The 25,881-nt window shown below is 51.2% G+C and overlaps 8 protein-coding genes across 8 annotated transcripts; 4 read left to right on the top strand and 4 right to left on the bottom strand.

The window, feature by feature from the left end:
- Positions 1–7,412: 7,412 nt before the first annotated feature.
- AtWU_05866 (C2H2 transcription factor) lies at positions 7,413–9,147 on the top strand (the record flags this gene model as incomplete). Its single annotated transcript, XM_035500976.1, has 3 exons — positions 7,413–8,193; positions 8,283–9,047; positions 9,122–9,147. 3 exons carry the CDS (start codon positions 7,413–7,415, stop codon positions 9,145–9,147), a joined length of 1,572 nt encoding a protein of 523 aa, XP_035356869.1.
- Positions 9,148–11,721: 2,574 nt separating this feature from the next.
- AtWU_05865 (uncharacterized protein) lies at positions 11,722–12,330 on the top strand (the record flags this gene model as incomplete). Its single annotated transcript, XM_035500975.1, has 1 exon — positions 11,722–12,330. The coding sequence occupies one exon, from the start codon at positions 11,722–11,724 to the stop codon at positions 12,328–12,330; it is 609 nt and encodes a 202-aa protein (XP_035356868.1).
- A 625-nt stretch (positions 12,331–12,955) lies between these two features.
- Positions 12,956–14,716, bottom strand: AtWU_05864 (MFS transporter; the record flags this gene model as incomplete). The annotated part of the gene is made up of 6 exons (XM_035500974.1): positions 12,956–13,455; positions 13,527–13,629; positions 13,704–14,383; positions 14,441–14,498; positions 14,546–14,566; positions 14,615–14,716. The coding sequence occupies 6 exons, from the start codon at positions 14,714–14,716 to the stop codon at positions 12,956–12,958; spliced, it is 1,464 nt and encodes a 487-aa protein (XP_035356867.1).
- Positions 14,717–15,447: 731 nt separating this feature from the next.
- On the top strand, positions 15,448–16,479 carry AtWU_05863 (urate oxidase; the record flags this gene model as incomplete). The annotated part of the gene is made up of 3 exons (XM_035500973.1): positions 15,448–15,587; positions 15,644–16,290; positions 16,358–16,479. 3 exons carry the CDS (start codon positions 15,448–15,450, stop codon positions 16,477–16,479), a joined length of 909 nt encoding a protein of 302 aa, XP_035356866.1.
- Positions 16,480–16,812: 333 nt separating this feature from the next.
- Positions 16,813–17,560, bottom strand: AtWU_05862 (mitochondrial 54S ribosomal protein uL13m; the record flags this gene model as incomplete). The annotated part of the gene is made up of 3 exons (XM_035500972.1): positions 16,813–16,931; positions 17,058–17,418; positions 17,540–17,560. 3 exons carry the CDS (start codon positions 17,558–17,560, stop codon positions 16,813–16,815), a joined length of 501 nt encoding a protein of 166 aa, XP_035356865.1.
- Positions 17,561–17,919: 359 nt separating this feature from the next.
- On the top strand, positions 17,920–18,956 carry AtWU_05861 (40S ribosomal protein uS9; the record flags this gene model as incomplete). The annotated part of the gene is made up of 4 exons (XM_035500971.1): positions 17,920–17,965; positions 18,094–18,116; positions 18,519–18,590; positions 18,666–18,956. The coding sequence occupies 4 exons, from the start codon at positions 17,920–17,922 to the stop codon at positions 18,954–18,956; spliced, it is 432 nt and encodes a 143-aa protein (XP_035356864.1).
- Positions 18,957–19,932: 976 nt separating this feature from the next.
- AtWU_05860 (RNA-binding protein) lies at positions 19,933–21,265 on the bottom strand (the record flags this gene model as incomplete). The annotated part of the gene is made up of 4 exons (XM_035500970.1): positions 19,933–20,418; positions 20,467–20,943; positions 20,990–21,124; positions 21,182–21,265. 4 exons carry the CDS (start codon positions 21,263–21,265, stop codon positions 19,933–19,935), a joined length of 1,182 nt encoding a protein of 393 aa, XP_035356863.1.
- A 2,080-nt stretch (positions 21,266–23,345) lies between these two features.
- AtWU_05859 (putative ATP-dependent protease (CrgA)) lies at positions 23,346–25,117 on the bottom strand (the record flags this gene model as incomplete). Its single annotated transcript, XM_035500969.1, has 2 exons — positions 23,346–23,385; positions 23,466–25,117. The coding sequence occupies 2 exons, from the start codon at positions 25,115–25,117 to the stop codon at positions 23,346–23,348; spliced, it is 1,692 nt and encodes a 563-aa protein (XP_035356862.1).
- Between the last annotated feature and the right edge of the window lie 764 nt (positions 25,118–25,881).

The raw sequence follows: 25,881 nt of genomic DNA, 5'->3' as shown, positions 1-25,881 counted from the left end.
ATCAGCTTACCTCTCATTTTTTTACCGTTTCTTTCCTGTCTCAGACCGTGGAAGATGCCTATTGGGGAAAGTCATAACAATCCTTTTCCAGCCTAGGAAGAAATTATAATCTGCCATATAGACTAGGCAGATAAACCTGCCTGTCTCACAATGAAATCCCTGTCCGCGTGGCTGCTTGTCGGCCTGTCGCCGGTGGCAAAAGTCTTATACACGACAACAGACGAGCGGGACGGACTCGCCTTTCTAGTCCCATACGGGGGTGGGAGAGGCCATCGAGTAGATCATGGATACCTCAACTCCAGGTTCTCCCCCTTTCCCCTCAGCGTCCCCTCCTCCTCCTCCTTTCCCTTAGTTTCTCCTCCATGCTCCGTAGTGCGGACATACCCCTGCAGCTTTAGTGAGAGGGGGTTCGTCGTTTATCTGATCACGCCTCAGGCAGCCACATACTCTATCTGAAATGAAAGTTGTATGGTGGTCTCCGGTGACGGCGTTACGCTCAACGAACTCTAATCCTACTAATCAGGCCATTCTCACCATAGCCACCCGGATTGCACTCCGGCTGCCCTGGTAGCATTTGATACGGTTGAATATATCACACTCGCCGGATCATACATGCGCGTCAAACCAGTCGGAAACATAATGACGCGGCCCTGGTAGATACATCCCGTATCCCAAGGATCCGCCATCGTATCATTCAGAGACCTCAACAGGGACCATGCGGTTTTGTTGCCATGGCCCATAGTCGGATCCAAGACCATGGTTCGATGGCTACCTTCGGATCGACGACCAGTGTCAGTGCCGCCCATGTCCGACTGGGTACATTGCTCGATCGAACGAGTCCTTCCCCCCAGTTATGCATGACCCTAGTCCGGGTGGCTGGCGAATAGATAGAGCAACTGTTGCAAGCGCCAACGATGCCCGTCAAGTGTGGGATAGCCTGTAGCTGCAACTAACATCCCAATTAACTAATTACTAGCTGCGCTTACACTCCTGCCAACTCGGGCAGTAGTATGCTTGTGATCTTGTACGTTGATAGCCATTGTTCTGTGTGGTCCCAATTTTCAGACATAAGCGAGCCGGTGTAGATGTCTCGAAGGATGTGTAGTATCTACCCAGCCACCTACTGGGTAACTAGAGATGTATCTGATCGAATAGGAAAAAGTAATGATGGCGGCGGCAGCAGAAGCGACAGCACTCCGGGCGGGAGAGCGGGAGAGAGGACGAGCGGGCTGGCTGGCTGACTCGCAGCGTCAGGCACATGACCATGATTACCTCACCCATGCGATCCAGATCAAGCGCTAACTGCTCTGTACACTCCCAGTCAGAGTAAGTTACTTTGTCACTAACTCAAACAGGCGAGCGATGAGGGGAGAGGGGAAAAGCCTAAGCAGCTCAGGCTCAGGCCACACAGCACACAATACACACACCGAACAACAACCAACAAAATGCGCATCGCAAGAGCGTCCGGTCCGCTTGGCATCAAGTGGAATGAGGTGAGTGGCGTTCTCGCCTCGCTCAACATTTTCGCTGTGATTGGATCGCACGCGAGGTCTGAAACTGAGCCGATCCAGACTTGAGCTTCGGCATTACTCCGGTCATGCCCGGAAAAACCACCCTGGCAGGGTAAAAGTGCCGAGGAAGTATCCGGCCGACTCTGAGCGTCCCGGATTCGGCGGGAAGATCTGCATGCGGTCGTTTTGAGTTCTTTTCTGCTCTGTAGGACCCGTAGGGATGCTTTTCGTCGAGGGGCTAAGGACTTTAGCGCTGCTGAACTAGTCCACGTACGGAGTTTAGTGGCATTATATCACTATTATGTTATTATCATGGCGCCTGTTGGTTTTCATTGTTCAGAGATTGGACTCGGACCAGCCACGCTGCGCGCTTGTGCCTGCTTATCCCTGCCACGTAGATAGTAGGGAGTACACGGTAAAGATTCTATCGATCTGTTATGGTGAATGTACTTTCGGGCCTGCACACAGTCCTTTTGTTAAGGGCGGCGGTGTCCGTAGGATCTATATATAGAACTCGACGCAATTTGATGTAGGTACGTGTCGGTACGAAGTAGTAATCGACATCACATATACTAGGCGCTTGGCTACTATTGCAGCCGGGTAGAACTCCGTACCCAGTAGCAGTGAATACCAAGCCCGAATAGTCCTTTCATGCCTGACACAGTATGGTGGGCGGAGAATGGCGGACAGCATTATGCCTACCTACTGTGTACTCCCTGGTCCAACTAGTCCGCAAGTGTCTCACAAGCGAGGCCAAGCTTTAGGACGATAGCAGACTGGCGGCGATCGGTCGGACAATTTCTCGTTGAGCCATGCCGTTAAGCACCTGGTTTAACCTCTGGCTATGCGCTGCCTAAGGACCAACAGCGTCTAGTGCGCCTTCTCTCGTACGACAAACCAGTGTGTGGACTGGGTCTTTCTCGAGATCTCCCACACCGCCTTGCTTGGTGTCTCCGTAGAAGTTTCCATGAGCGGGCCATCGGCTTCGTTGGTGGAGTCCGGTGGCCGTGATCGGACCGCCACATTGGGCGAGGTGCAGGGTAGTACCGGGAGGCTACCACTGGATGCATCATGTTGGTCTTACCGTGTCCGGGAAGGCGTCTCGCAGTGGTGCTGACCGGCGTGAGAACTGCGGGCGCCTGTTCCTTGGAACGCCAGCGTAAGTGGCAAGTCGGGCGAGATGTTGCAGAACCATCATCCACCGGCTTAAGAGCAAGCGCTAGTCTAGCTGATTATTATTTGTGGTTGAGCGATATATCCGATCGCTAAGGCGAGGATGGGGACCGACAACACCTAACAACATGACAGACAAATAATGAATTCAGTATATGGGGGAGATACCAGGTTAGCTGTGCGAATTCCATCCAGCCGAGCGCAGATTGCAAGATTACTTAGTTTTCGTTCCGCACACATTAGTAATGATAATATCGGGTTGGTAAGATAGTCGGTAGGTATTGGATGGTACGGGGGGTGTATGACGGCATGTTTCCTTCACGCTCCCGTAGTGCTCCGTGGCCACGAGCGCGAGGCACTCATCCGAATGTAGTTAATGTTATCCCTCTTGAGAAAGAAAGAAGGCAAAATAGGCTTCCGCATTTGCAAGCTGACGGAACTCTCCTCCGCGCAATTCCGCCATGCATCGTCAATTTCGCTTTTCACAGTACAACTCCATACTGGACTGCGTACTGCAGTAAGCCTCTTCTGAGTTTATGAATCGCTGCATGCTGTGTGACCCCTGCCGGGTGGTCAGATCAGATAGCTCCGGATATAATACGGAGAAGCAAGTGCAGCGATTCCACTCGCCCGCCTAAGCCAGAGGTCAAGGTCCACAATCGAAGCGGGAGAAGCTCCCAGCGAAAATCTCCTGGTGGAGAACAGCCGCAGTCTTGAAGTCTAAAAGAGGGACCCATCATGATGAAGAATCGTTGATCTAAGGAATGATTTGTAGCTTAACAGCCATAAAAATCGTATCGTCCTGTTCGCTGCTCTGATGTCCCCTTCCGGAACTCGAGATTGAACGCCAGCAGCGATTGCAGGAATGAGTTGATTATGATCCATCATACCTCCGGTCGAAAGTGGCAAGGATACGCAGCGCCGAACCACGGGTTACGCCTGGAAAATGTGGTATTACTCGGCCCTCCGAAATCACAATTTCCAAGGCGTAATCAAGCTGTTAGGGGTGTCACACTGGCATGGATGGAACAAGGTGCGTGGCCTCCTCGACTTGCCAATTGGCCGGATTTCCTGCCACTCCCCGAGACGCAAAAGTACCACGCTTGCGGCCTGCAGTCTAGAAGCTCCATGCAGCCGGTATATACCTGAGGCGTTCAATCAATGGTCGGAGCCCTGCCGGTTGTGTGTGTCTTCGCGCTGAACATCACTTGTCCTTAGGCGTAGGATTTTCATTGCCAGGAGACTTGGAGGGTAGCCTGAGTGATCTGAACGCCGAACCTGTAATCTCAGGATGTCTCAGGAGGCACGCACACACCCATACCCTGCTTCGCGAGCCCGTCCATCGCAGCTTACGCAAGTCCGAAATAATACCTAGTTCGCAAAAGCAAACCGAGCGCATGATATGAGTAATAGATGCAGGCTCAGCCGTTGAGTCGTTGCTTGTGACACCACCGTTAGACTAACTCCTGTCACTTCTTAATAGAGACCGTAGGAAGTGATTAATAGACAAGGATACAATACAATGGGTAGCATAGTGCTATGGCTGCATGGGAGTTGTAGCCCGCGGCAAGAGACACTTAAAAGATGTGAACCACTATCAACTCTAAAGAAAGGTACCTGACTGCTGCGGACAACCCGCAGTTGATATAAATACCGGTGATGGGGAAGTGCAGGATGGAAGGCCCCATAAGGATCCCCATCGGATGTCACACATTATGGAGTATTGATGGAGTATATACTTCTTAAATCGAGATTGACAGCCGTGGAGTAGAGTGGGCAACTCTACCATTGTTCCCAGCCGTGAAGCTCAGGTCCAAGCCAGGATGCCACTCCACTTCGAACAAAGATATCGCATTGATAAGGTTTCCTGCCCCTACCTAACTCATGTGGGATTGTGGATGTGCCATGAGGACTGAGCGCCCCAAGGAGCCAATATCGAGCAAGCGGGCCTGTCAACTGCGGAGAAGGGATGCAGAACTCCATCCGCCTCATGACATCAAGCATACTACAAAGTAGTACTCCGTAGAAGAACCCTTCTATCTCCAACATGATGAGAGATCCCAGAGTTCGTCGAGAGACTTTGCTGCACCCAGGCCAATATGATGACTCAGTGATTTGTCCAAGCTCAAAAGGGCAGTCGAACGCGACCGGACGGAGCACTGCCTGCCCACTAACTAATTCCTACTAGTAGTAGTTCGAGTATGTACCGAAACAGGGACGTTACTTACTGCTTTGTACCGGCGGTAGGCATGCATCGATGAAGTATGTAACTACAGGGATACTTACGAGATTCACTAAGCTTTCGAGACCAAAGCTCCGGCTTTACGCTTTGTCGGAAGCTCAATCTTACGGCGGGCATGCAGTCTTAGACCTCCCGCCCCTCCATGACTTCCCACCCCCCTCATCACCAGGAGAACTGATTTGCTATGTTGTTGCTGTATCTACATAGTACCTGCTACTCTTCTTTGATCCTTCCACCCGGTCTGGTGCCTTGGTAATCCTCTTAAGTCTTGAAGTTCGGCCCTGGCCCTTCTTCTCCCGGGGTGTTCAAAACCGACAGGTGTAAAATTACGGTCTTCGTTGCGATGGGTTGTAACGATTGAGACGCGGACATCGAACTGTCCGACTCCGTTCTGGATAGTTCAAAATATTCCTTCCTCGACCATATTCTCATAACTACGTAGGCAAATAAATTAGAATTAACTCTTCGTTATGCTTGACGCTTGGCCTAGAACAGTTCATGCGTTTCTCCGCTTGCGTCCGCGCAGTCTCTGGTGCGATGTGATTGGTAGGCTTTCAGGCCGGTAACAACAAGTTCCTGCCAGGTATCTTTCCCGTGGCTGTCCGCGGCGAGGATACGATCGAGTACATCGGGGTCTGTCTTTCGGTACACGCCCGATGTGTCTCCCATCCAAACCAATCTGTGACACAGAGGAAGCCTGACCAAGAAATCCGAATAATTAAAATACATTATGCGATGAACGAACTAGCCAACCAGCATCGTCGATCGAAATAGCGCCTTCAACAATTTTCCCCTGCTTGCCGCTGGTGCCAACCAAAATCGACTGGTTGCTCTGCTGAGGGCTTTCCTTACCCTTCCGGTGTCTACATTTCGGAAAAGACTCTGATTGTTGAGCCGATCTTGCCGTCTCTTGGGCGGCAGAAAGTTTACAGAACCGTTCCTCTTCTCGTGGTTTAGAATTCCCAGTGCCAAAGGCACTGCTGAAGTCTACCGAAGCACGCAGATCTTGGTTAACGTTTTCAACATCGTTGTACCCAAAAGGTAAAGCGACCAGGAGGAAACACAAAAGTAGGATAGTCTAGTTTGCAGAGAAAATGCAGACCTTGTTCGGCTCTTGACTGGGTTTCGGAAACCGGACGAGGCACGAATCAGGTCAACGGCAACCAGTAACCGTCCCAAACGTTGGGTGCTGACTGAGTAGAAAACGATGCTAATAAAATCATAAAAATAACTAATATTTTCCGTTATAATTTTTTTTTAATAGCATTTTCCCTTTTTTTCCATAATTTCTTTTTTTTACTTACATTTTTTTTTTCTCTTCATCCTTTACGGTTGTCGCCTCCCAGAGTTACGATCGTCACCGCCAATCCCCAGTTAACCTTCAATTAGTCGTGATTTCTTTCCCTCTTCCACTTTTTTCCTTCTTTGCCTTTAGTAGTAGGTTAGTGTGTCAGTTTTCGCTCTTCCGATACTGACGATATTTTTTTCCCCTAACATTTTTTTTTTTTTCTCCTTCACCCACTTAACTTTGTGCCGCCGCCGCCGTTCGTCGCCCCCCCTTCCACCCCCCCCTCCTCCCTCCCTCCATTCCCGTGACTACCCTAGGGACGGCTACCTTGGGTGTTCCCTCTTGGAACAAATTTTCCTAAGCTTTTTTATTTTATTCTATTTTATTTTATCATTCTTTTTCGTTTTCTTTTTTTGCCCTCTTGTTCTACCCTCCCCCCCTTACTTTTCACTCTTCCTTCGCCCTGTCTCCGCATCTATACGCGTTGTCCCTGGCAGTTGTGATCTTCCCATCAGAGTCATCCTGGTCAATTTCGCGCGCATTGTTGACGCGAAGCAAAAATTGGCTAGCGAAATTTCCCTCTAGCACTGCTGATTGTGTTAGACCCACTTACACGCCGCCTCCCTTGTGGATCAGAACCATTGACTGTTTTGACAACGTGCGGATAGTGAGAAGTTCCCACACAACTCGAGTTTCTGGTGGGTGACCGTGGGGAATTCAGATTAAGCATCTCGACCTCTTTCCTGACCTCTTTTCTGCAGTGGAGTCGAACTTGATCCTGCACGTCTATCGTCGACCTTGAGGATCCTTGAGCGTCGATTTGCTTATCGAACCTACCTCTTCCGCGAATCTCATCGTCAATTCTCCGCATCAGGTGGGAGGATTGTTCATTTGTCGGAACAAGCAAAGGAAAAAAAGGAACCAGAAGTCACAATCGAAGAGAAGCGAGCACACAACTCCGGACTGGAGAATTTTGCGAGCGAAACGCGATCAGGATTTGAACAAGGTGGCATTGGCAGTCTTTTCGCATCCACGGAGCACTGCCTTGGTCGCAAGACACATCCTACGAAAAGGTTTTCTCGCCCTGCGATCAATGATCGAGATATCGTGAAATCTCCTCTCGCCAGTCTCTTACCCCAATTCTCTTCTCCTCCCTCCTTCCCCTCCTTCCGTGTTTGAAAGCCTCTCCGCGTTCAAGATGGATCCCAGATCTCATCCTTCACGGCCCCCATCTACCAGCCTACCCCAGGGCTCCACGCCTTTGTCCTCGACACCCATCTCGAGCATGCCCATGCCTCAGTACACCATGCAGCCTCAATACCCTGTGTCCCAGCCGCATACTCTCCCCCCGCTGCAGCCTCATCACAGTCAATCCCCTGCCCCTCACTCCTACATGGGCCAGCCGTACCGGCCGGATCTGTCGAGGTATCCCGCATCTACTCACGATGTCTACGCGTCTTCCGCGGCTCCTATCATGCCTCACACCACCGTGGGTAGCCTGCCTCCCTCGTCGTTCCTGTCCCACCCCAATCCGCAGGCTCAACCCCAGCCGTCGCAAGCCTACCCTCCGCCTCATAGCGTGCTGCCTCCCGCGTCCAGCGCGCAGACTTATCCCCAGCCGATTGCGCCGGCGCCTCCGCGTGACCGTCGCTCGGACTTCTCCGGCCTTCCGTCTGGTGCTTTCAGCTACTCCGATAACAAGGGATCGCCTTGGATGAACCCCGACCCTGTTGCAGGTGCAAACGGTGCTCCCCCGTATGCCGCGAAGGAACCACCTAGGACACAGGTTGTTGGGTCGCAGGGCCGCCGCGGAATTTTGCCGAGCGTTCCGGGACGCGCGACTCCCGTCACGAACGGTGTCAATGGTACCGCGAAGAACACTACTATTCCGGCCAAGGATGCGGATGGAAAGTTCCCTTGCCCGCACTGTAACAAGACTTATCTTCATGCGAAGCATCTGAAGCGCCATTTGCTCAGACGTGAGTGCCCCTCTTTCCATTTGTATAATATGATAGCGCATGGCGGGGATCGAATTGTTCCGATGACTAATCTATGTTTTCTTCGGTAGACACTGGAGACCGTCCGTACATGTGTGTGCTCTGCAAGGATACCTTCTCTCGCAGTGATATCCTCAAGCGCCACTTCCAGAAGTGCTCGTTGCGCCGCGGTAACCCTACTGGGGCGACTCACCTGTCGCACCCTCAGGCACACTTGAAGCGGTCTCAAGCTGCGCAAAACGCCGTTAAACCCGTTCAGGATGAAGTCAATACGACCGTCCCGCATCCCAACGGTATGCCGGGTGCTACGTATGGCGAGGCGCCCGTGAACGGCAATGGCATGGCTCCCGGTCGCCCCGGATATCCGGAACAGCAGCCTTTGGGATTCTCCATGCCTTCCGTCAATGGGATGAACCGCGGTCAGCCCGAAGACGCGTTCCCCGGCGGACAGCCTCACCAGCGTGGACCTTGGCTTGCTGCTCCCAAGCAGAACTCATACATGGTGCAGCCTGGCGCAGATGCAAATGGCCAGCAGCTGAATGTTGATCGTCCTCCTATTGAGCAGGTAAAGCCCCCGGTTGTTCAAGACCCTAAACGTCCTGTCATGCCTGGACCTCCCAATCACGCTGGCGAAATTGACTGGACTTCGATGTTTCAGCCCGGAGCGTTCGACGGTTACATCAATCCCGTCTTCCCCCAGACCATGGCGTCCGGCCAGGAGCCTATCCACGCTCACGTCGATACCGAACGCAAGTTTTACCCCACCACCACCGCTGGTCCCCAGGAGGGTGGGATGAACGGTCTCTACCTGGCTTCGACCACGTTGAGTGGCGACGGTAAGTGAAGGAGTCCCGGAACTCAACTCCTGCCCCTGCATATGGATGACGGCATGCTAATCCCCGGATCCCAGGTACTGTCCAGCCTGCTAGGCAATAGTGGTGACTTGGAAGTGGATGTCTTGAGCTGACCACGTTGAGCTTGATGTGTATAACGTCAAGGGAGACGGAGCACTGCGGCCATAACGAACGGTTACAAATTTGTCTTACTAACTGGGTTACGTTGTCAAACGATGTTATGCATCAGTCTAGCGATGTCTTGCAATGCTAGTCATTTGTCTGGGAGTATCTATGGGGACGCTTCTCCGATCATGCTGATGATGCTCTTACACAAGGGTTTACATGCTATGCGGTTTGGCGCCTTATCAGTCTCCTGGATCATGCGCATGAATCCAGCCTGGAAAGCCACATGAATGATTATCGAGGGTTATCCCTATAAAAGAAAAAAAATATGAACCGGAAAATGGAAGGGAAGAAAAAAAAATACAGATAGAAAAAAGCTCGTTTCGGCCACCGACTCCGCGCAGCGCGCCACAGCGTTGGTCTAGATTACAGCATCCGGATTACTCATTGTTATGAAAACGTCTTCTTTTGTCCTACTGGGTTATCTGGTCGTCCATTGTTTATTTGAAAAATCTTGTGAGCATTTTCTACGGCGAGTGCAGATTTGCGGTGATTCTGGACCTGTTTTGTTTTGTTTCCATCCATTATGAGTGGGTTGATGGGATGGTGTGTGTGGTTTGTTTAACTGGCGTCCAATCATAGACTTGGGCATGTGTTTGATTTTTGTTGCGTCAAGGGCTCTCTCATCTTAACGAGTCATCAAAAGATTTCTTGCGGGGAAGGCTTCCGTCCACTCTTCGTTTCGCGTTGCATGTTCCCTTTTCCTGTTCAAATTCGAGCTGCACGGAGGGTTGAGTGTGTTCGGGATTTGTTTGCATAACCGTCACGGCCGTTTCCTATCCGCATGTTGTCTTCCAGTCGACCATGTAAGTACATACTGTGTGTCCGATGGAGGGCATACGAGGTCGAGCTAGGATGAAAGGTGTTGCGTCGTCTTGTGTTTACTATTTGCCTCCTGCGTTCCTATCCAATGTGTTTATTGTGTTAATGTGCTTCGGTTTCCTTTCGTGTCTCATGCTTTATTCTTTTTTTTTTTCTGTTCCTTTTTCATCTCTTTCATTTGTGACCGAAAAAGGTAGCATGGTGCTTTTCGACTGCCCGATTTCCTACATTTTCGCGGCTGGGTTGCCTGCAGATCCTGGCCGCAGTCAGGGAGACTCCTGCTGTGTTGGAGCTTGTTTCATTCTTTTTTGTTACTCCGGACGGCGGTTGGTTGATCTGCCTGGATGCACACCCCTGGTCAGCCCCCAGATGTTCCATACGTCGGTTATGTACTTGTTCTATCCATGATGCCGCATGCATTTTCTTCTTGTATCTGGTCCTGGAGTCTGGAGGCCAGGGAGGCCGATTGAAAAACCCCCTGCATCAGGCCTGGTGGAAGTCGTCACTTATGGGAAGCCACGGGAATCCAAAAGCTAGAATATAGACAGCCAGTGATTCGGAGTTGAACGAGAAATAATAAGGGCCATATTTACATGACTTACAATTTAACCTTGGTGGGGGTGTAGTAGAGAAATAGCAGAGTACTACAAAGTACAGAGTAACTACCTAAGTAGTACTAAGGTAACTAGTAACTAACTAGCTAAGTAGCTAATGAGAGAGCCTCACGGGATCGGAAGGGGACAGGCCATGTGAACACCCCGTGACTGCCTGGAACTTGACTTTCCCGACCGAACAAGCCAACCTTTGGTCCGGAGCGGAGATGTCTGGAGAAGATCCCGGGATTTCCCTACGGTGAGCGCTGGATGGTTAGTGCGATCGGGTAACTCTTGTTGCAGGTGATTCGATTCTTGTTTTTTTTTGGTTTCGCATGTGCCAAAGTGTAGTAGGCCGATACTTTACTTGGGGAGAGAAAAAGAGAGTGGGGGGTAGATTGATAGAGCAGAAAGACATAGTAGCAAGCATGAGAGATAAGAGACTACTTAAGATTCCAAGTGATGAATGATTATTTCATCCCCTCCTATTACCAGTAGATATAATTAACTAACTGATAGTCTACAGTAGTACTTAATTAATAGACGTCACCGCCGAGGGGCTCCCCCGGATTGATATCCACCCCCGCTGATTGGCCGCCGCCCACGGGACTCCCCGGAGGTCCTCCAGTTTCAACTTCTGAATCTCCTCCGCCGTTTCTCTCGTCATCGTCCACCACCTCCTCCATCCTTCTGGCTCCGATCGTCCGTCCCCTCCTGCAGTCTCCTTCTGGTCCTGTCTGTGCTCGTGTACTCGTGTACTCTTGTACTCAGTCGTTCTCCTCCATCCACACTCTCCTCTCAGACCCCCGTCTAGATCTCGTCTACTCCGCAACTCCGCGGCTACTATCGCCCCGATCTCGACCGACGACCACCGACACCAACTCAATATACAAGACGCACAATCCCCTCACCTTACCACTTCTCACAACCGGCAATACATACCTTCTACTCCAATATTAGCAAACACACCTGCGACCGACTACAGGCCCTAGTCCTATCCGACTAGCGTACCCCTGTCAGTCCAAACTCACTCACTCCATCTCTATACTCTCACCGTGGCTCCCCCCCTCGCCACCATGTCCACCAACCGGCCATTCCTGGCCAACTTCCTAGCGGCCTTTCGCGCCCAGTCCACATACAAAGCCTCAGCAGCAGGCTCACAATCCGCGACCGCTGGTCCATCCTCCTCTCTCTCCTCCACCCAAATCTCCCAAGGCGCACGAGCCATAGCCACCAAGGCCAGCAGCGGCAACGCAGCCGCTTCCTCATCAGATGCCTCTCCATCCACCACTACCCATCACTACCACCATCATTCCACCACAAGCGCTTCATCCTCCTCCCACTCCCGTCCTCACTCTCACCAGCGATCTCCATTGAACCAGCCCGAATCTTCCCCAGCATCCCCGGCCCCACCTCAGACCCAACAGGCCGCTTCTTCTCCACCCACCCCGGCCGCGTCAAACCCCATCCCGATCACAAACAGCCAAGGCCGTCAGCGTCGCGGCAGCGACAGCTCAAGTGGCTCGGGAGGGTTCCGCGATGCGCTGGGTCCGGAGAAGTGGTATATCGGAGGTCGAACGCCTGGCGGGGAGGAGCGGTTCTACCGTTTAGGGATGGTGACGAAAGGCGGAGGTCGACTCGGTGGGAGCGGTAGAGTGGGAAGCATTGATCAGCTAAGTCTGTGATTGATTGATTGATTTATTGATTCATGGTGTTTGGGGATATGAGCGTTATGGTGGAGTTTCTTTCCTTCATTTTTCTCTATTACAATTTAACCCCCCATGATTAGGCGTTATTGGCGTCGAAGTAGGGCATTGGATGGCGTTATACCTTCCTTTCCTTTTCTTTCTTCCTTTTTTTTCCTTCTATCCCTCCGGTGAATGGAATACAGACAAAAAACGTACCGCTTTTAACTTTCTTTGGGGTTTCGATTCTCTTATTATATGATTGATCCATTCCATTCTCGTGTTGATATGGATTCTTCTTTCTCCGCTCCGCTATGCTATGCTATGCTACGCTACGCTACATCCACACCGGTATGTATCTGGATTGAGTTTGAACTGTACATGAAGACAATCCTTGTGTTGTGTGATGCTCGTCTTATGTCTTTCGATAAAAGGTGCAGTTGGTATGATTTGAGAGAAGATGGATGGATGAAATGAATTTTAGATCTGATCTGAAATCCGAATGTATCAATCAGCATATGACCGACCTATGTTAGTTAGGTTTCCTACAAAAAGCAAATTTTCAACTTTACATTTGTACTCGAAATCACAAAATCCAATTCAATCTATCATCCTAATCACCTACTCAGTCCCCAGCAAGCAACCTCTCCCTCTCCCCATCATCCCCATCCCCATCCCCATTCCCAAACCTACTACTCCCACAACAAGCATCCCCCCTCAACCCAACCCCCACCACCACCCCCGTCACCGCACAAACCACCCCTAACCCCACAACCACAACCCCCCACCCAAACCTCCCCTCCACGAACCCAGCCAACGGCCCCAAACTCAGTCCTAGGAACTGCGCCATCGTCTGGATCCCAAACGCCTGGGCGACTGCGCCCCTGGGCCCGAAGATCCCCGGCTCCCGGCGCTCCATGGTATCCAATACGCGCTGGGTCTCGAGGTACAGGGCCGGGGTGGCGATGTTGACGAGGAGGCCGGTCAAGGTGAGGTTTATCATTAGGAGGGTGATATGGGTGCTTGTGGGGTTGGTGGAGAGCGCGAGCATGCTGAGTGGGATGGGGAGGAGGAGGAAGGTTGTTGTTGCGATGGGGTGTGGGGTTATGGTGTCGGTTAGTTTTCCTGTTGGTTATAGAGGGATAGGGTTAGTGAGGTGGGTGGTTTGGGGGGAGGGGAATGGGGGAGGGGTGTACCGAAGTAGGGCTCGAAGAGAGCGGTCATGGAGGAGGGGAGGAAGGTTAGGCCTGCGCCTAGGGGCGTCCAGTTGAAGTGGGATTCGACGAAGATGGGGATTGTCTGTCATTTAGTGGGTGGGTGGGTTGTTAGTTTGTGGTAGATTGGAGGTTGGGGGGAGGTAGGGAAGGACGTACGGCGTCAAATGCTGCGTATATCATGCCGTGGACGAGGAGACCCCAGGATGATATGAGGATGCGGGGCTGTTGGATGAGAAGTAGGAGGGTGGGTTTGCGGGAGTGTTTGGGTATGATGGTTACTTCGTTCCCTGTGGTTTCGGGTTGAGGTGTGCTTGATTCAGAGGAATTGTCGTCGTTGTTGGTTTCGTTGTCGTTGTCGGCATCATCTTGCGATAAAGCCATCCACCGCTTCGCGACCCTCTTTTCGATCACTGCAAACCGCATCACCAGGTCTAATCCTACAATGGCAAACGCCATTGCAAACACGGGTTGATATCCTGCTACTCTGTACACCAGACCCCCCAGTAATGGACCTAGCAGGAACCCTAGGGTAACCGCTGACCCTAGGTATCCGACAGTCTGGCCGAGGTTCTCGAACGGGACGGAGTCGGTGAGGAGGGCGAGTCCGGCGACGACGACCATGGCGGTTGCGCTGCCTTGTAGGAGGCGTGCGATGACGAAGAAGCTGATGGTGCGTGCGAGACAGAGGATGAGCATAGATGCCCCGAGCAGAATGAGGCCGAGCAGGTAGGGGAGTTTGCGCGTGGGCGCGACATCGATCAAGTATCCGAAGATCGGGCAGCAGATGAATGCGACGGTGGCTTCGCAGATGAGGAGAATGCTGACCCAGCGTTCGCCTGGTTTTGTATCAGAAGGTGTAGACTAGGTTGGGGTGATTGTGGTGGTGGACGTACGGTCTTCATAGGGAATTTTCGCGCGGTCGACTAGGGCTGTTGGCATGACGGGGACGATCTAGAGAGTTAATTGGCGATATAGATGTGAGTATGGATGATGCTCACCATGGCATAGAGGAAGTAGTCCTGCCGGTGTCAGCTATTGTGTCTCTGGTAGAGTGATTGTCTGCATACCGTGAACGAAGAGGTCCAGACTGTCGCAATGATGAAGGCTGTGGAGGAACGGTACTTGAGAAGCCATGGCGGGCGCTCTCTACCTTCACTTGTAAACCACATGGTATTCTCAGGCTCGTCGACTTGATGTCCTGGTCTCAGCACGACTTGAGCCGGATAGCTCTCATTGCTGAACCGTCGGACAATAGGCCGGACCCGCGGTGTCGGACAGGTCCGTAGCAGAGCAATTGAAGATCAGTCGAGGGTCGAAATGGGATATGCTATATTGAGAAACTCAGCAGATCCCGGCATTTCTTGCAATGATGGCAGACACCATCTTGAGTCTGGGGATTCATTGTTTGTTGAGTCGCGACATTCTTTCGAGTGGATGACGTCTGGGCAGTCACATGTCCGATACTTCCTCTACATTTTGTAGGGTTTCTTGGTAGTCTGGCTGTCCATTCTTGCTCTTTCATGTAACCGCTGACGGCAGACCGATGAATCCATCCCAATCACATCACTTTGGTTACATCCATTACATTCATTCTAGCCAAACATATCCCCGGCAACCACAGCCGGGATTGCCTGATGTTTGCATAACCCCAGAGGTTACGAATCCCGGGGCGATAAGATAAAGCGAGGGAGGCTGCGGCCGTCAAGTCCCGCGGGCTTCGGAGGTGGCCGATACGCTGCCATCTCCCCATCCCGACTGCTCCCTGGCTCCGGAGAAGTCTTAAAAAGCTTCATCCTGCTGCCACAGGGGTTGTTGCACTTGAAATTCCCAGTTCTGTGTTTATTGTCAGATACCCCTCTTTGGTTGCTCATCTTCCTCTCCTCCCTACCCCATACCCACCATGTCTTCCCCAGTCACTGCGGCCCGCTACGGCAAGGACAATGTCCGAGTATACAAGGTCCACCGCGATGAAAAGACCGGCGTCCAGACGGTCGTGGAGATGACCGTCTGCGTCCTTTTGGAGGGTGACATCGATACCTCGTATGTATCCTCCCTCCATTAAATCTAAGCCCAAAGCTAACCCTCATTTACTACAGCTACACCAAGGCCGACAACAGCGTGATTGTCGCAACCGACTCCATCAAGAACACCATCTACATCACTGCCAAGCAAAACCCCGTCACTCCTCCCGAGCTCTTTGGTTCCATTCTTGGATCCCACTTCATCACCAAGTACAACCACATCCACGCCGCCCATGTCAACATCATCACCCACCGTTGGACCCGTATGACCATCGACGGCAAGCCGCACCCGCACTCCTTCCTCCGGGATGGCGAGGAAACCCGCAACGTGCAGGTCGATGTCGTCGAGGGCAAGGGCGTGGACATCACTTCGTCTCTGGCCAAGTTGACCGTTCTGAAGAGCACCAACTCGCAGTTCTGGGGCTTCCTGCGCGACGAGTACACCACCCTCCCTGAGACATGGGACCGTATTCTCAGCACCGACGTCGACGCCAGCTGGCAGTGGCGCCGCTTCAACGGGCTGGAAGAGGTGCGCGCTACTGTGCCTCAGTTCGATGCGACCTGGTCGGCGGCCCGGGATATCACCCTTAAGACCTTTGCCGAGGACAACTCGGCCAGTGTCCAGAACACTATGTACAAGATGGCGGAGCAGATCTTGGCTCGTCAGCCCTTGCTTGAGACGGTCGAGTACTCTCTGCCTAACAAGCACTACTTTGAAGTTGGTATGTATTTCATCTCTCTGATAAATGTATTCGTCTTGAGCTCCGGCTAATCCGTTGTTTGTCGCAGACTTGAGCTGGCACAAGGGCCTGAAGAACACCGGCAAGGATGCCGAGGTGTATGCGCCGCAGACCAACCCGAACGGGCTGATCAAGTGCACGGTTGGTCGCAACACGAAGGCGAAGCTGTAGGATGATTTGTAGTATTGCATTAGCAGTTATGAGATGGAGTTCGGGCACTTGTATATAGGTTAGGGATAAATAGCATCATTCACATGTTCTGATACATCATGATCAATGCACAAGCTGTTGTAATTGTGTAGCGTAGCTAGTAGTAATATAAACAAGATATGTCACATAAAAGATAATAATAAAATAAGATCACAAAACTCCCACCCATGCGCTAGCAAGTCATAACATGACAACAGCAATATCAATGACATATGTAAAAGTACAAGAGGTTTAAACGGTAACAATGGTATCCGATCCAGCAAGTCGACAAGATGCGCAGACAACACAATGCAATTACGCATCGGTCTTGGCCGTCTTAAACGCCTCCTTCACCTCGGGCAAGTTTCCGATGACCGACTGTCCGTTAAGCTTGACGATATTCTCCTTGTAGGGGTGGGCGAGACCTTCGAAAGCTATACAAGAATACCATTAGCATACATCCTCAAACGACATACCATAGACCAGTCTAGCCCCAAGGTATAGGCAACAGATATATATGTATATATCTCCAATTGATATTGATATCAGGGTATACTCACTCTTCAGCCTAGCCAAGCGCTTATCCCGCAAGCGGTTCTTGGGCAACATGCCGCGAACAGCACGACGGAGGACCTCACCACCACCCCATTTCTCAAACATCTTGTCCATAGTCATGCTCCGCAGACTACCGGGGCGGGTGTTGTGAGTGTAGTACTTCTTCTGGAAGCGCTTCTTGCCGGTGACGCGGAGGTCGTGGCAGCCGACGGCGACGACATAGTCACCGCAGTCGGTGGAGGGGTCGTAGACGGGCTTGTTCTTGCCCATGAGGGTGAGGGCAATAGAGGAGGCAAGTCGACCCAGACTGCGAGGGTCACTGCCGACGTCGACGTAGTGCCATGTTCGGGAGAAGGCGAGACGGGTCTATAGCATTATATCGATATCAAAGTTAGATATTGAGCATAAACAGATAGATGAAGAGGGAGGGAAAAGGGATCAATCATGTGCAATTGAGAAGAAGTGGATAAGGGGGCATGGGATATACCTTTCCAACAGTCTGCGACATCTTGACGTAAAACGAATAGCTATAGCTATATGTCTCTCACTTCAATCTATACCTACAACAACCTGAGCACAGCCTCTATCCCGGGAGTCCGAACTTTCCCCATCACGTGATGCAATCCAACTCCCCCCGACAAGCCCTACCTCAAGGTCCCAAAGCGGCCTAGCGCAGCGCACTAAGCGAGAGACCAAGAATTGGACAGTCAGCAAAACCACAAGCCCCAAAGAAGAAATCGCACCGCCTGACTGTGCGAAGCGAAAATTAATACAGCGCGACTCCGTTAATCGACGACAAATACTCCACGACCCCGACACCGTCTACCTTACTTCCCACCACCCAGCACACTTCGCCGCCTCCCCATCATGGCTTCCGTCCCGAGTGTGCAATGCTTCGGCAAGAAGAAGACGGGTGAGTTTTCCTCTTGTTTTTGATATATAAATGGATTGGGTGGAATTTGAAGATTGGGGGAGGGTTCGGGATGTTGGGATGATTTGTTGAAGGTAGCATGGGATGCTAACGGTTGATGTGATTTTTAGCCACCGCTGTCGCCCACTGCAAGGTATGAGAATAACGTTCTCTGTCTATCTATCTGTCACCTCCCTGCTGGTCTAGGATTTATCGTGTTTGCGGATGCCGATGTGTCGTTCGATATTGGTCAATACTTGGGTTTGGAAGGTTGAAGGAAGCTTGGGTATCTATTCGACGTTAAGGGTTAAGGAACATGGAATGCATGGAAACGCGAGTGATGCGATATCGAGTATCGAAAATAATTGAACGACACGAATATGCAAATTTGAAGGAAGTCGAATACCTAAAGGGAAAAAAAGGAAGAAGGCATGCGCAACCAAACTCGAACGACACATCTGCATCCGCATCGCAATATATCAGATGAACCAAAACCGCGACAGAAAGAAGAAGAAAAAGAAGAGCGTCAAAACTGATTCGTTTCTTCCAACTACAGCAAGGCAAGGGCATGATCCGGGTCAACGGCCAGCCCCTCTCTCTGGTCCAGCCTGAGATCCTCCGCTTCAAGGTACATACTCACCTGTCGGGATTTTCCCTACGAAGTGGCAATGGCGGATCGAATTAACACGCGAAATTGGAATAGGTCTACGAGCCCCTCCTGATCGTTGGAGCCGACAAGTTCGCCGGTGTCGACATCCGTGTCCGCGTCTCCGGTGGTGGTCACACCTCCCAGGTTTACGCCATCCGTCAGGCCATCGCCAAGTCCATCGTCGCCTACTACCAGAAGTACGTCGATGAGCACTCCAAGAACCAGCTGAAGCAGGCTCTTGTCCAGTACGACCGCACACTCCTCGTCGCCGACAACCGTCGTACGGAGCCCAAGAAGTTCGGTGGTCGTGGTGCCCGCGCTCGCTACCAGAAGTCCTACCGTTAAACGGCTTCATTATTACATCAACAATATACACACATACAAGCTTGCTCCGCCTCTGCCTGTTTTTCTGTTCTCATTCCTTTTTGTTTCTCATTCCGTTCCGTTTTCGAAAGAAAGGAATTTAAACCATGGAATTGGGGGACAAAAACCTTACTTTCCCGGCTGTTATGCTTCCCCCCACCTTTTACGGTTCGAGTTTTTGCTTGCTTGGCTCGGATCGGTTTTTAAAAAAAAGTTTTCCTATAACGTTTTCCCTCTTATGATTATGGCCGGGTTATGAAGGGTTTTGTTTGTGTGAGGCAGAAAACGGGATATCATGCGGGATGGTGTTGTTGTTGCTGTTTGTCGTTTTAACGGTTGTACTTATTGGGGTGAGGGAGAGAAGAAGAGAGAGATCTGGTGTGGTGGTCCCATTCCACCACTGCAGACAATTCAATCAAATAAAGAGGATGGTTTGGGTTGTTTACAGTGGCTGTGTTTGGAAATTATGGTGCAATGCTGGCCCCGGTCTTAGGCTGTTATTTAGTATAAGCCTGGACTATCTTAAATATCACCCAATTTCTTTTTTTGTCGTCAGCCCTGTCACTATAAGGTTGTATTGGATGTCCGTGCGTTGTATTAGCATGCAAACGCACGTTCTCTTAACGGATAAACCGTTTTAGATGACTGATATACGCTGGCTATGGTAAGTAATAGCATCTGGCAATCAGTCTGGCCATCCCCCTCGTAGATCACCCGCCATCTTGTTTCATTCTCACCCCACTCGCCGCTGCCTATCCGTCATGTTCGTCCGTCCAGCCTGATCAGTCATTCCGTTCTATCAAGCCAGATCCCCTTCACGCAACGCACCACTATACTAGTACCAATTCCCCTAAATTTGGTGACTAGTCTCGCCTAAAGGTAACGTGCTGCTCAACTATTTGGTAGCACAACACTTCAAAGAGAGTACAAAGGGAAAAAAGAGAGGAGAGGTGACAACTCAGGCGGTAACGCTATTATCAGCCCATCGCATTCCATTGTTCATCCTTCCCAGTCCGTCATGGCTGGTATGGTCGTCCTCATCGTCGGCTCCATCCAGGGACAGAAGTTGAAAACGATTGGGCACGGAGCCGGTTTTCTTTGCCGGTGCTTGTGGTTCTTTCTTGGGGTACTTCCCCGGGGTACCCAAACACTCGTCCGGATAGAACCCAATTTTCATGCCCTTGTACGTGAACCGAGACATCATGCAGGAGCGTGCAAAGAGCGCATTATGCACTGAATTGGTGGAGATGTAGGCATTGCCATTCTTGAATTGTACCGAGATCACGATTAGGTTGTGGATATGGTCCAGATCCTTCCGGATGACCCACTCCGTGACGTTCGGCTGTACATTGTAGACGACTAGATTGCGCGATGCTCCATTGTCAATTTTGGCCCGGACATAGGGAGGAAGGTAGAACTGTCTGTCATTCCAACCCACTTCCACCTATAGTAGCTATTAGCGGTGCTACCGTTTGCCGAATTGGGCACTTACGCGCTTCCCAGCAACAATGAGACCGTAGGTCTTCGCAGTCCGGAAGAATTCACGAGCGGCCGCTTCCTCGACAAAAGACACACTGGCCATGTGTTCCCGCGCACGTAAATAGATGTGCAGTAGGGCTCCGCCCTTTATGGCGGCGACGATGTCTCTGTGCGTGATACGGTCGGGAAGATTCCGAATTAGCACGGTACGTTGGGCGCTTGGAGTAGGAGAAGATCCTGCACTTCTGGAAGACTCATCATAGTCATCCTTGTTTTCGCTGTCATGAGAATCCAGGAGAGCGTCTTCGTCTTCGTCCTCATCTTCACCAATGGCGAATTCATCAGGGTCATGAACTTTCACGTCTAAGTGTTCATGACAGCCAGGAGGAGCCTTGTTCTCGAACGCCGCATGCGATTTCGCTGGGCTCTGAGAGCTATTTTCGCGGCTAGTTTGGTGACAAGGCTGCTGGGCAGCCCCGTAAATTAAGACCTATGTAGGTTAGTAAATGTACGCCACTCAGTGGGCGTGTCCTGACATCAAGAGTTTCCTGGGACAACCCTCCATTGAGGAGTGAGGTTCTTAGTTTAGCTGGGGTGATAATGTCAGCTGCAGAGATAGATATTAGGTATACGAGAGGCGGTCGCATACCAAAATGTTGCGAATCTTGGAGCTGCGAAGTGTCGCCGGTCAGTGAGGGGCCATTTTGGACCTGTCACATTGTACTCACCAGACGATCATATTCCGAGCGGGGGATGGTGACGGTTTCTGCGTTTGACGGGGTACTTCTATAGCTCGGAAGTTGCTGTATCATGGTGGAATCATCAGATCAGCTCGCATTGATGAGATTCTAAGCGAGCAGTTGGTGGGACTCACAGCATATGGTCTGTTTAGAAACCAGTCAGTCGGACGAGTACATATCTCAGTGAGTATATAATGGAACTCGAGTATGGATCTGTAGACGACAAAGCAATTAGAACGCTGAGGGCACTCACCTTCGAGGCATATAGCTATTTGGATGGCCTGTGAATGAGGTCGACGAGGCCATAGTACGAGAATCTGGATATGGGGTGATTTTAGTGAAGATCAGGCAATCCGCCAGCAGCTTGACAGCTGCAAATGAAACCAAGCTTACCTGAAGAAGTAGACATTGAGCTGATACTAAAAAGAAGCTGTTAGTCTGAGCAGTCCTCACCTGGAAGATGCAGAAGAGAAGCTAAGACCAGCGCAAGAGATGGTTGAAGGAACGAAGAGTAGAGAAGTACTAAGTAGAGGGGAGAAGAAGAGAAAAGGGAAAGTTGATATCTCCAATCCCCAGTCGCTCCACATCCACTTTGCAAGAACGATGGATCACCCGACACTTTTATTCTTCCCTCTTTACTAATTCTCTTTTCTTTCTCTTTCTTCTCTACAAGGGTCTTGGTTTGAAATCTCCCATCTTCTCTTCCTGCTTCACCTTTCACTCTGCTGACGAACATGGTAATCATAGATACAGTCTGGATACACTCACCGTGGGCGCTCCACACGTAGGGAGATATTTCAAAGTGATAAATAAGAAGACTGCAGATAAGATGCAACAGCGGATCAATTGCAGATGAAGAAAGGAAAGGCGAAGAGGAAGAGAAGGAAGGAAAACGACCGAGGGAGCTGGCAAGCCAACGCATCAGGACCAGCATGGCGAACCAGACTTCAATGGCGCCCGAACAGGCAAGCAACGAGGCACGCCATGGGGAAGGGCGATTAGGATTGCATGAGCTGCATCTGTTCCTTCGCCATCTTGCAACGTTTGGGTGGTTTTGGCGTCGCAAATCCCAAGTGCAGCGCTTGTGCGACCAACGGCCACCAACCACCAACCAGCGCAGCTCAGCGGCAAACGGGCGCAGCGACACTGCATTGCGCTGGACAAGTCAGAGCTTGGATACTGGCTCAGAGGCTCTCTACCCCTGCCAGTTAGGCAACATTGTTCTCTTATCAGGCTTCGCAATTAGCCGTCTCCACCATCTGCGGTACGCACGCAAGGCGCATTTTTGCTCCTACTTTATGCATAGATAGCTACGGCTTGGTTCTTCCACTTCCACCACCAATGTGCTCGTTCGAAGTACATGCAGGGATTCCCAAAGAGTTAGTTGCCTGAAACCTTCCAATCCCTCCTATTACCCCTCTATCTGCACAAAGCTGTAAGTTCCCGTTCGACTCTGTCATCGGTCGATCATAGGAGAAAAAGAAAAAAAAATAAAAATAAAAATTAAGAGGCAAAGAAAGGATACCATGCCTGCATGGAGTCGCACCGGACTATACGAGATGGGCGTTAAGCCCACCTATACGATGCGATGGGTAGCTTCCGAGATTAGTGTGCCCCTGTGGCAACCAGTCACCAGCTAGGACGACAATATACTTATACTCCTCGTTCTGGAGGAGATATTATGGCTGCCGCAGTCTTAGGCTGGGCGCCAACTAGTACAAGGACCAGTGAACGCTATCGCGTACTAACAGCGCCTTCGATACTTCAAGGATTAGCCGTACCTGGCGTGGATGAGTGGCGTCCCTCTTCCTCGTCGTGCATCTCTCTCGTCGTCCGCTGTTCATATCTATCAGCGTGGTTCTCGCCGTCTGGCTCGCCGAATTTGGACAACATTGATCGCCATTTGCGTCGCAAAGATAGCCAAAAATATCCCCATAACGAGAGTCTGTGGGATATAGCTTCCTCCTGAATCCTGACTCTGCGTCCGCTGCCGGCGATCAGGATCAACTGGACGAGGAGACCCAAATGAGATGGAGACAGACATGGAAAATGGCGTGAACGACGTAAAGACTCCTGCAGACGGGGCCAGGTATGTCAAAGCTGGGCTCAGAACCATTGGCACGAGGGAGAAGACGAGGAGAGGGACGGCTAGTCATAAGACCGAGGCGAATGATGGTCGGGGCCGAGCCAACCTTGTCAAGAGAAAATGTGAGCGCCAGCCAGGAAGGATATGAAAGCAAAGCCCTGATGAAGGGGCCGATCATCTACCTACCACTCTCGAGACTCTGACTTCCTCACCCACCGCACAACCATCTTCAGTCTATCCCGGACACTGGTCGTCGCTAGAAGCTTGTACTTCTCATCCTCCCAGAGAGGCAGAACGCAGGCGAACCACCAGGGAAACACCGCCGGATCGGTAGGCGCCTCGCCATATGCTAGCAAGACTCGCGGATGGAGCCATGCTGCTCCTTCGCGACGGCTTTTGTCGATAAAATCCAAGGCGATCTGAAAAAGCTGCTGCGTGGGCAAAGACTCCGGTGGTGTTGACGCTGCTGATAGCGATTCCCCTGTTCCTGATGACGTTTCCAAAGACTCTAGCCTTTCCTCCTCAGATATCGCAATATCATCCACGCGCTGTATCCTGCCAACATGGTATCCATCCACCATCTCAAAGCTCATCACTTTGAAGCGCGACACTCCCGATGCGATCACCAAACTTCTCCCATCGGGGAGTAGCTCGAACCGCTCCACCACGAGCACCGTACCATACTGCATGAATTGGGCCCTGCCTAACCCTTCCTGCAGCCGACCGGAGCGATTATACATAACCATACCGAACTTCTTATCCCTCGTCTGCATGACCCTATGAATCATAGTCCGATACCGCGGTTCAAATATATGCAAGAAAGTCGGCATAGTCGGGAACGAAAGCGAGCTCACGAACAAGGGAATAGTCCGCTCTCCATCCCCAGTAGCGGCCACTCCATCCTCAGTAGAAGAACCCTCGCGACGCGACACAACCTGCTCAGGGAACCAAGCTTCCACCAAGTCCGAAATCCTCCTATTAACGGGCTCAGCCCGCACCGTCGAAGCCATATTCAACTTGCGCCGACACAGCGGACACAAATCACTATGATTCAAAACCATAGCCACGCAACCGCGACAAAATGTATGTCCACAAGAAGTCGTCAACGGATCCAATATAAGCGAGTAGCAGACCTGACAGTCCAATTCTCCCCGAACTGCCTCCTTCAATCTCTCGAAGGATAGTTGCCCTTGTCCCTCCTCGAATGTAGTATCACCTTCCACCTCCAGCACATCCCCAAACCCAACCCGACCCTGCTTAACCAACCCATACACACCCCCTAACAAATCCCCACACCCAATACTAGCAACACACATCTCTGTCCCTGTTCCTGCATCCATCTCCGTCCCTTTCACCTCATCCTCACCCCCCAACCTCTTCCCCTCCCACTTCACATCACAAAACCTCGCACCAGCACCATCACCATCACCCCCCTTCTCCAAAACCTCCTCAAACACATCCACCACCCTCCCCAACAAAACATCCGTCCCGCAATCCCCCAGACAATGTTCCCCGGAGCAGCTCGTCGCACAGCACGTAAACCCCTGTTTCCGTTCCTCATCCGCCGGATAAGTGATCCCCGTCCGTGGCCGAATGGGCGGTAGACATGACTTGCAGATCGTGTTTCCGCAGGGCAGGCGCAGCGGGGTTCGGAGCGGTAACGAGCAGCGCGGGCATTGGATAAGCCGGATGATGGAATGTGCGGAGGTTAATCGGGAAAGGAGCGGGTCGCGTGAGCTGGTGCTCAGCGTCGGGGAGAGGGATCGGTCGTGGTGGTGATCATCGCCGTTTTGTTCTTCTGCTGCAGCGTTGCTGGGATGCGGAGGTGGGCTGGGCATGGTGGCATCTTCCATGGAGGTTTCGCGGTATGTAGAGATGTGGGGATCGGAGAGGAGGAGGAGAAGGCAAATATAGAGGAAAGAGGTAGAGAATCTAGACCAGGGTCGGTCGGTTGGTCGGTCGGCGCTTAGATTGATTGAATGAATGATTGATTGATTGATGTTTTCCAGTTGGGCTTACTTACTTACTGTGACTGACGGGTGGAGACGAGCTAGGCTAGTTGGTCTCCGGAGCTCTCTCCTTCCGGCTGTCATCCGAGGTTCGGGGACGCGCCTTCAATATCATGGCTGGTAGCCAAGACTATCTTTTCTTTGTAGCTAAGCTATTAGACATAAATGAATTGATGAAAATTCCATGGACTTGAAGAGAAAAGGTGAATGGTAATCTTTAAGTATATACAGTACAATGTTACCCACTAACGAGAACAGAGGGCACTCATAAGATTGAATGATGATCATCGATGCAAAAAGAATCCCACAAACCCCGTGAAAGCAAAACTCTCGATTTGATGCAAGCATGGTGGATAAAAAAGAAACACAGACAAAGGTATCGGATCAACGGCCAAAAAAAAAAAGAAAGCCGGAAACCAAGGGTAGAATAGAGCAGAACAACATGATATGCTAACATCCTTTCGTTGCTCATGACCGGAACCATCCAACGCCATAGCCAGGAAGACAGAAATGAAAGGGGGATGTGGCTAAGAAAGAAGATTTCCAAACGTGAGGTCATCGGATGCTTGCTTGTGGATCTAGCTTGACGCATG

This window comes from Aspergillus tubingensis (genome assembly GCF_013340325.1).
Source record: "Aspergillus tubingensis WU-2223L DNA, scaffold_7, whole genome shotgun sequence".
NCBI lineage: Eukaryota > Fungi > Ascomycota > Eurotiomycetes > Eurotiales > Aspergillaceae > Aspergillus > Aspergillus tubingensis.
Note: the sequence above shows the minus strand (reverse complement) of the source record. Positions and strands in the feature narration are given on the sequence as shown.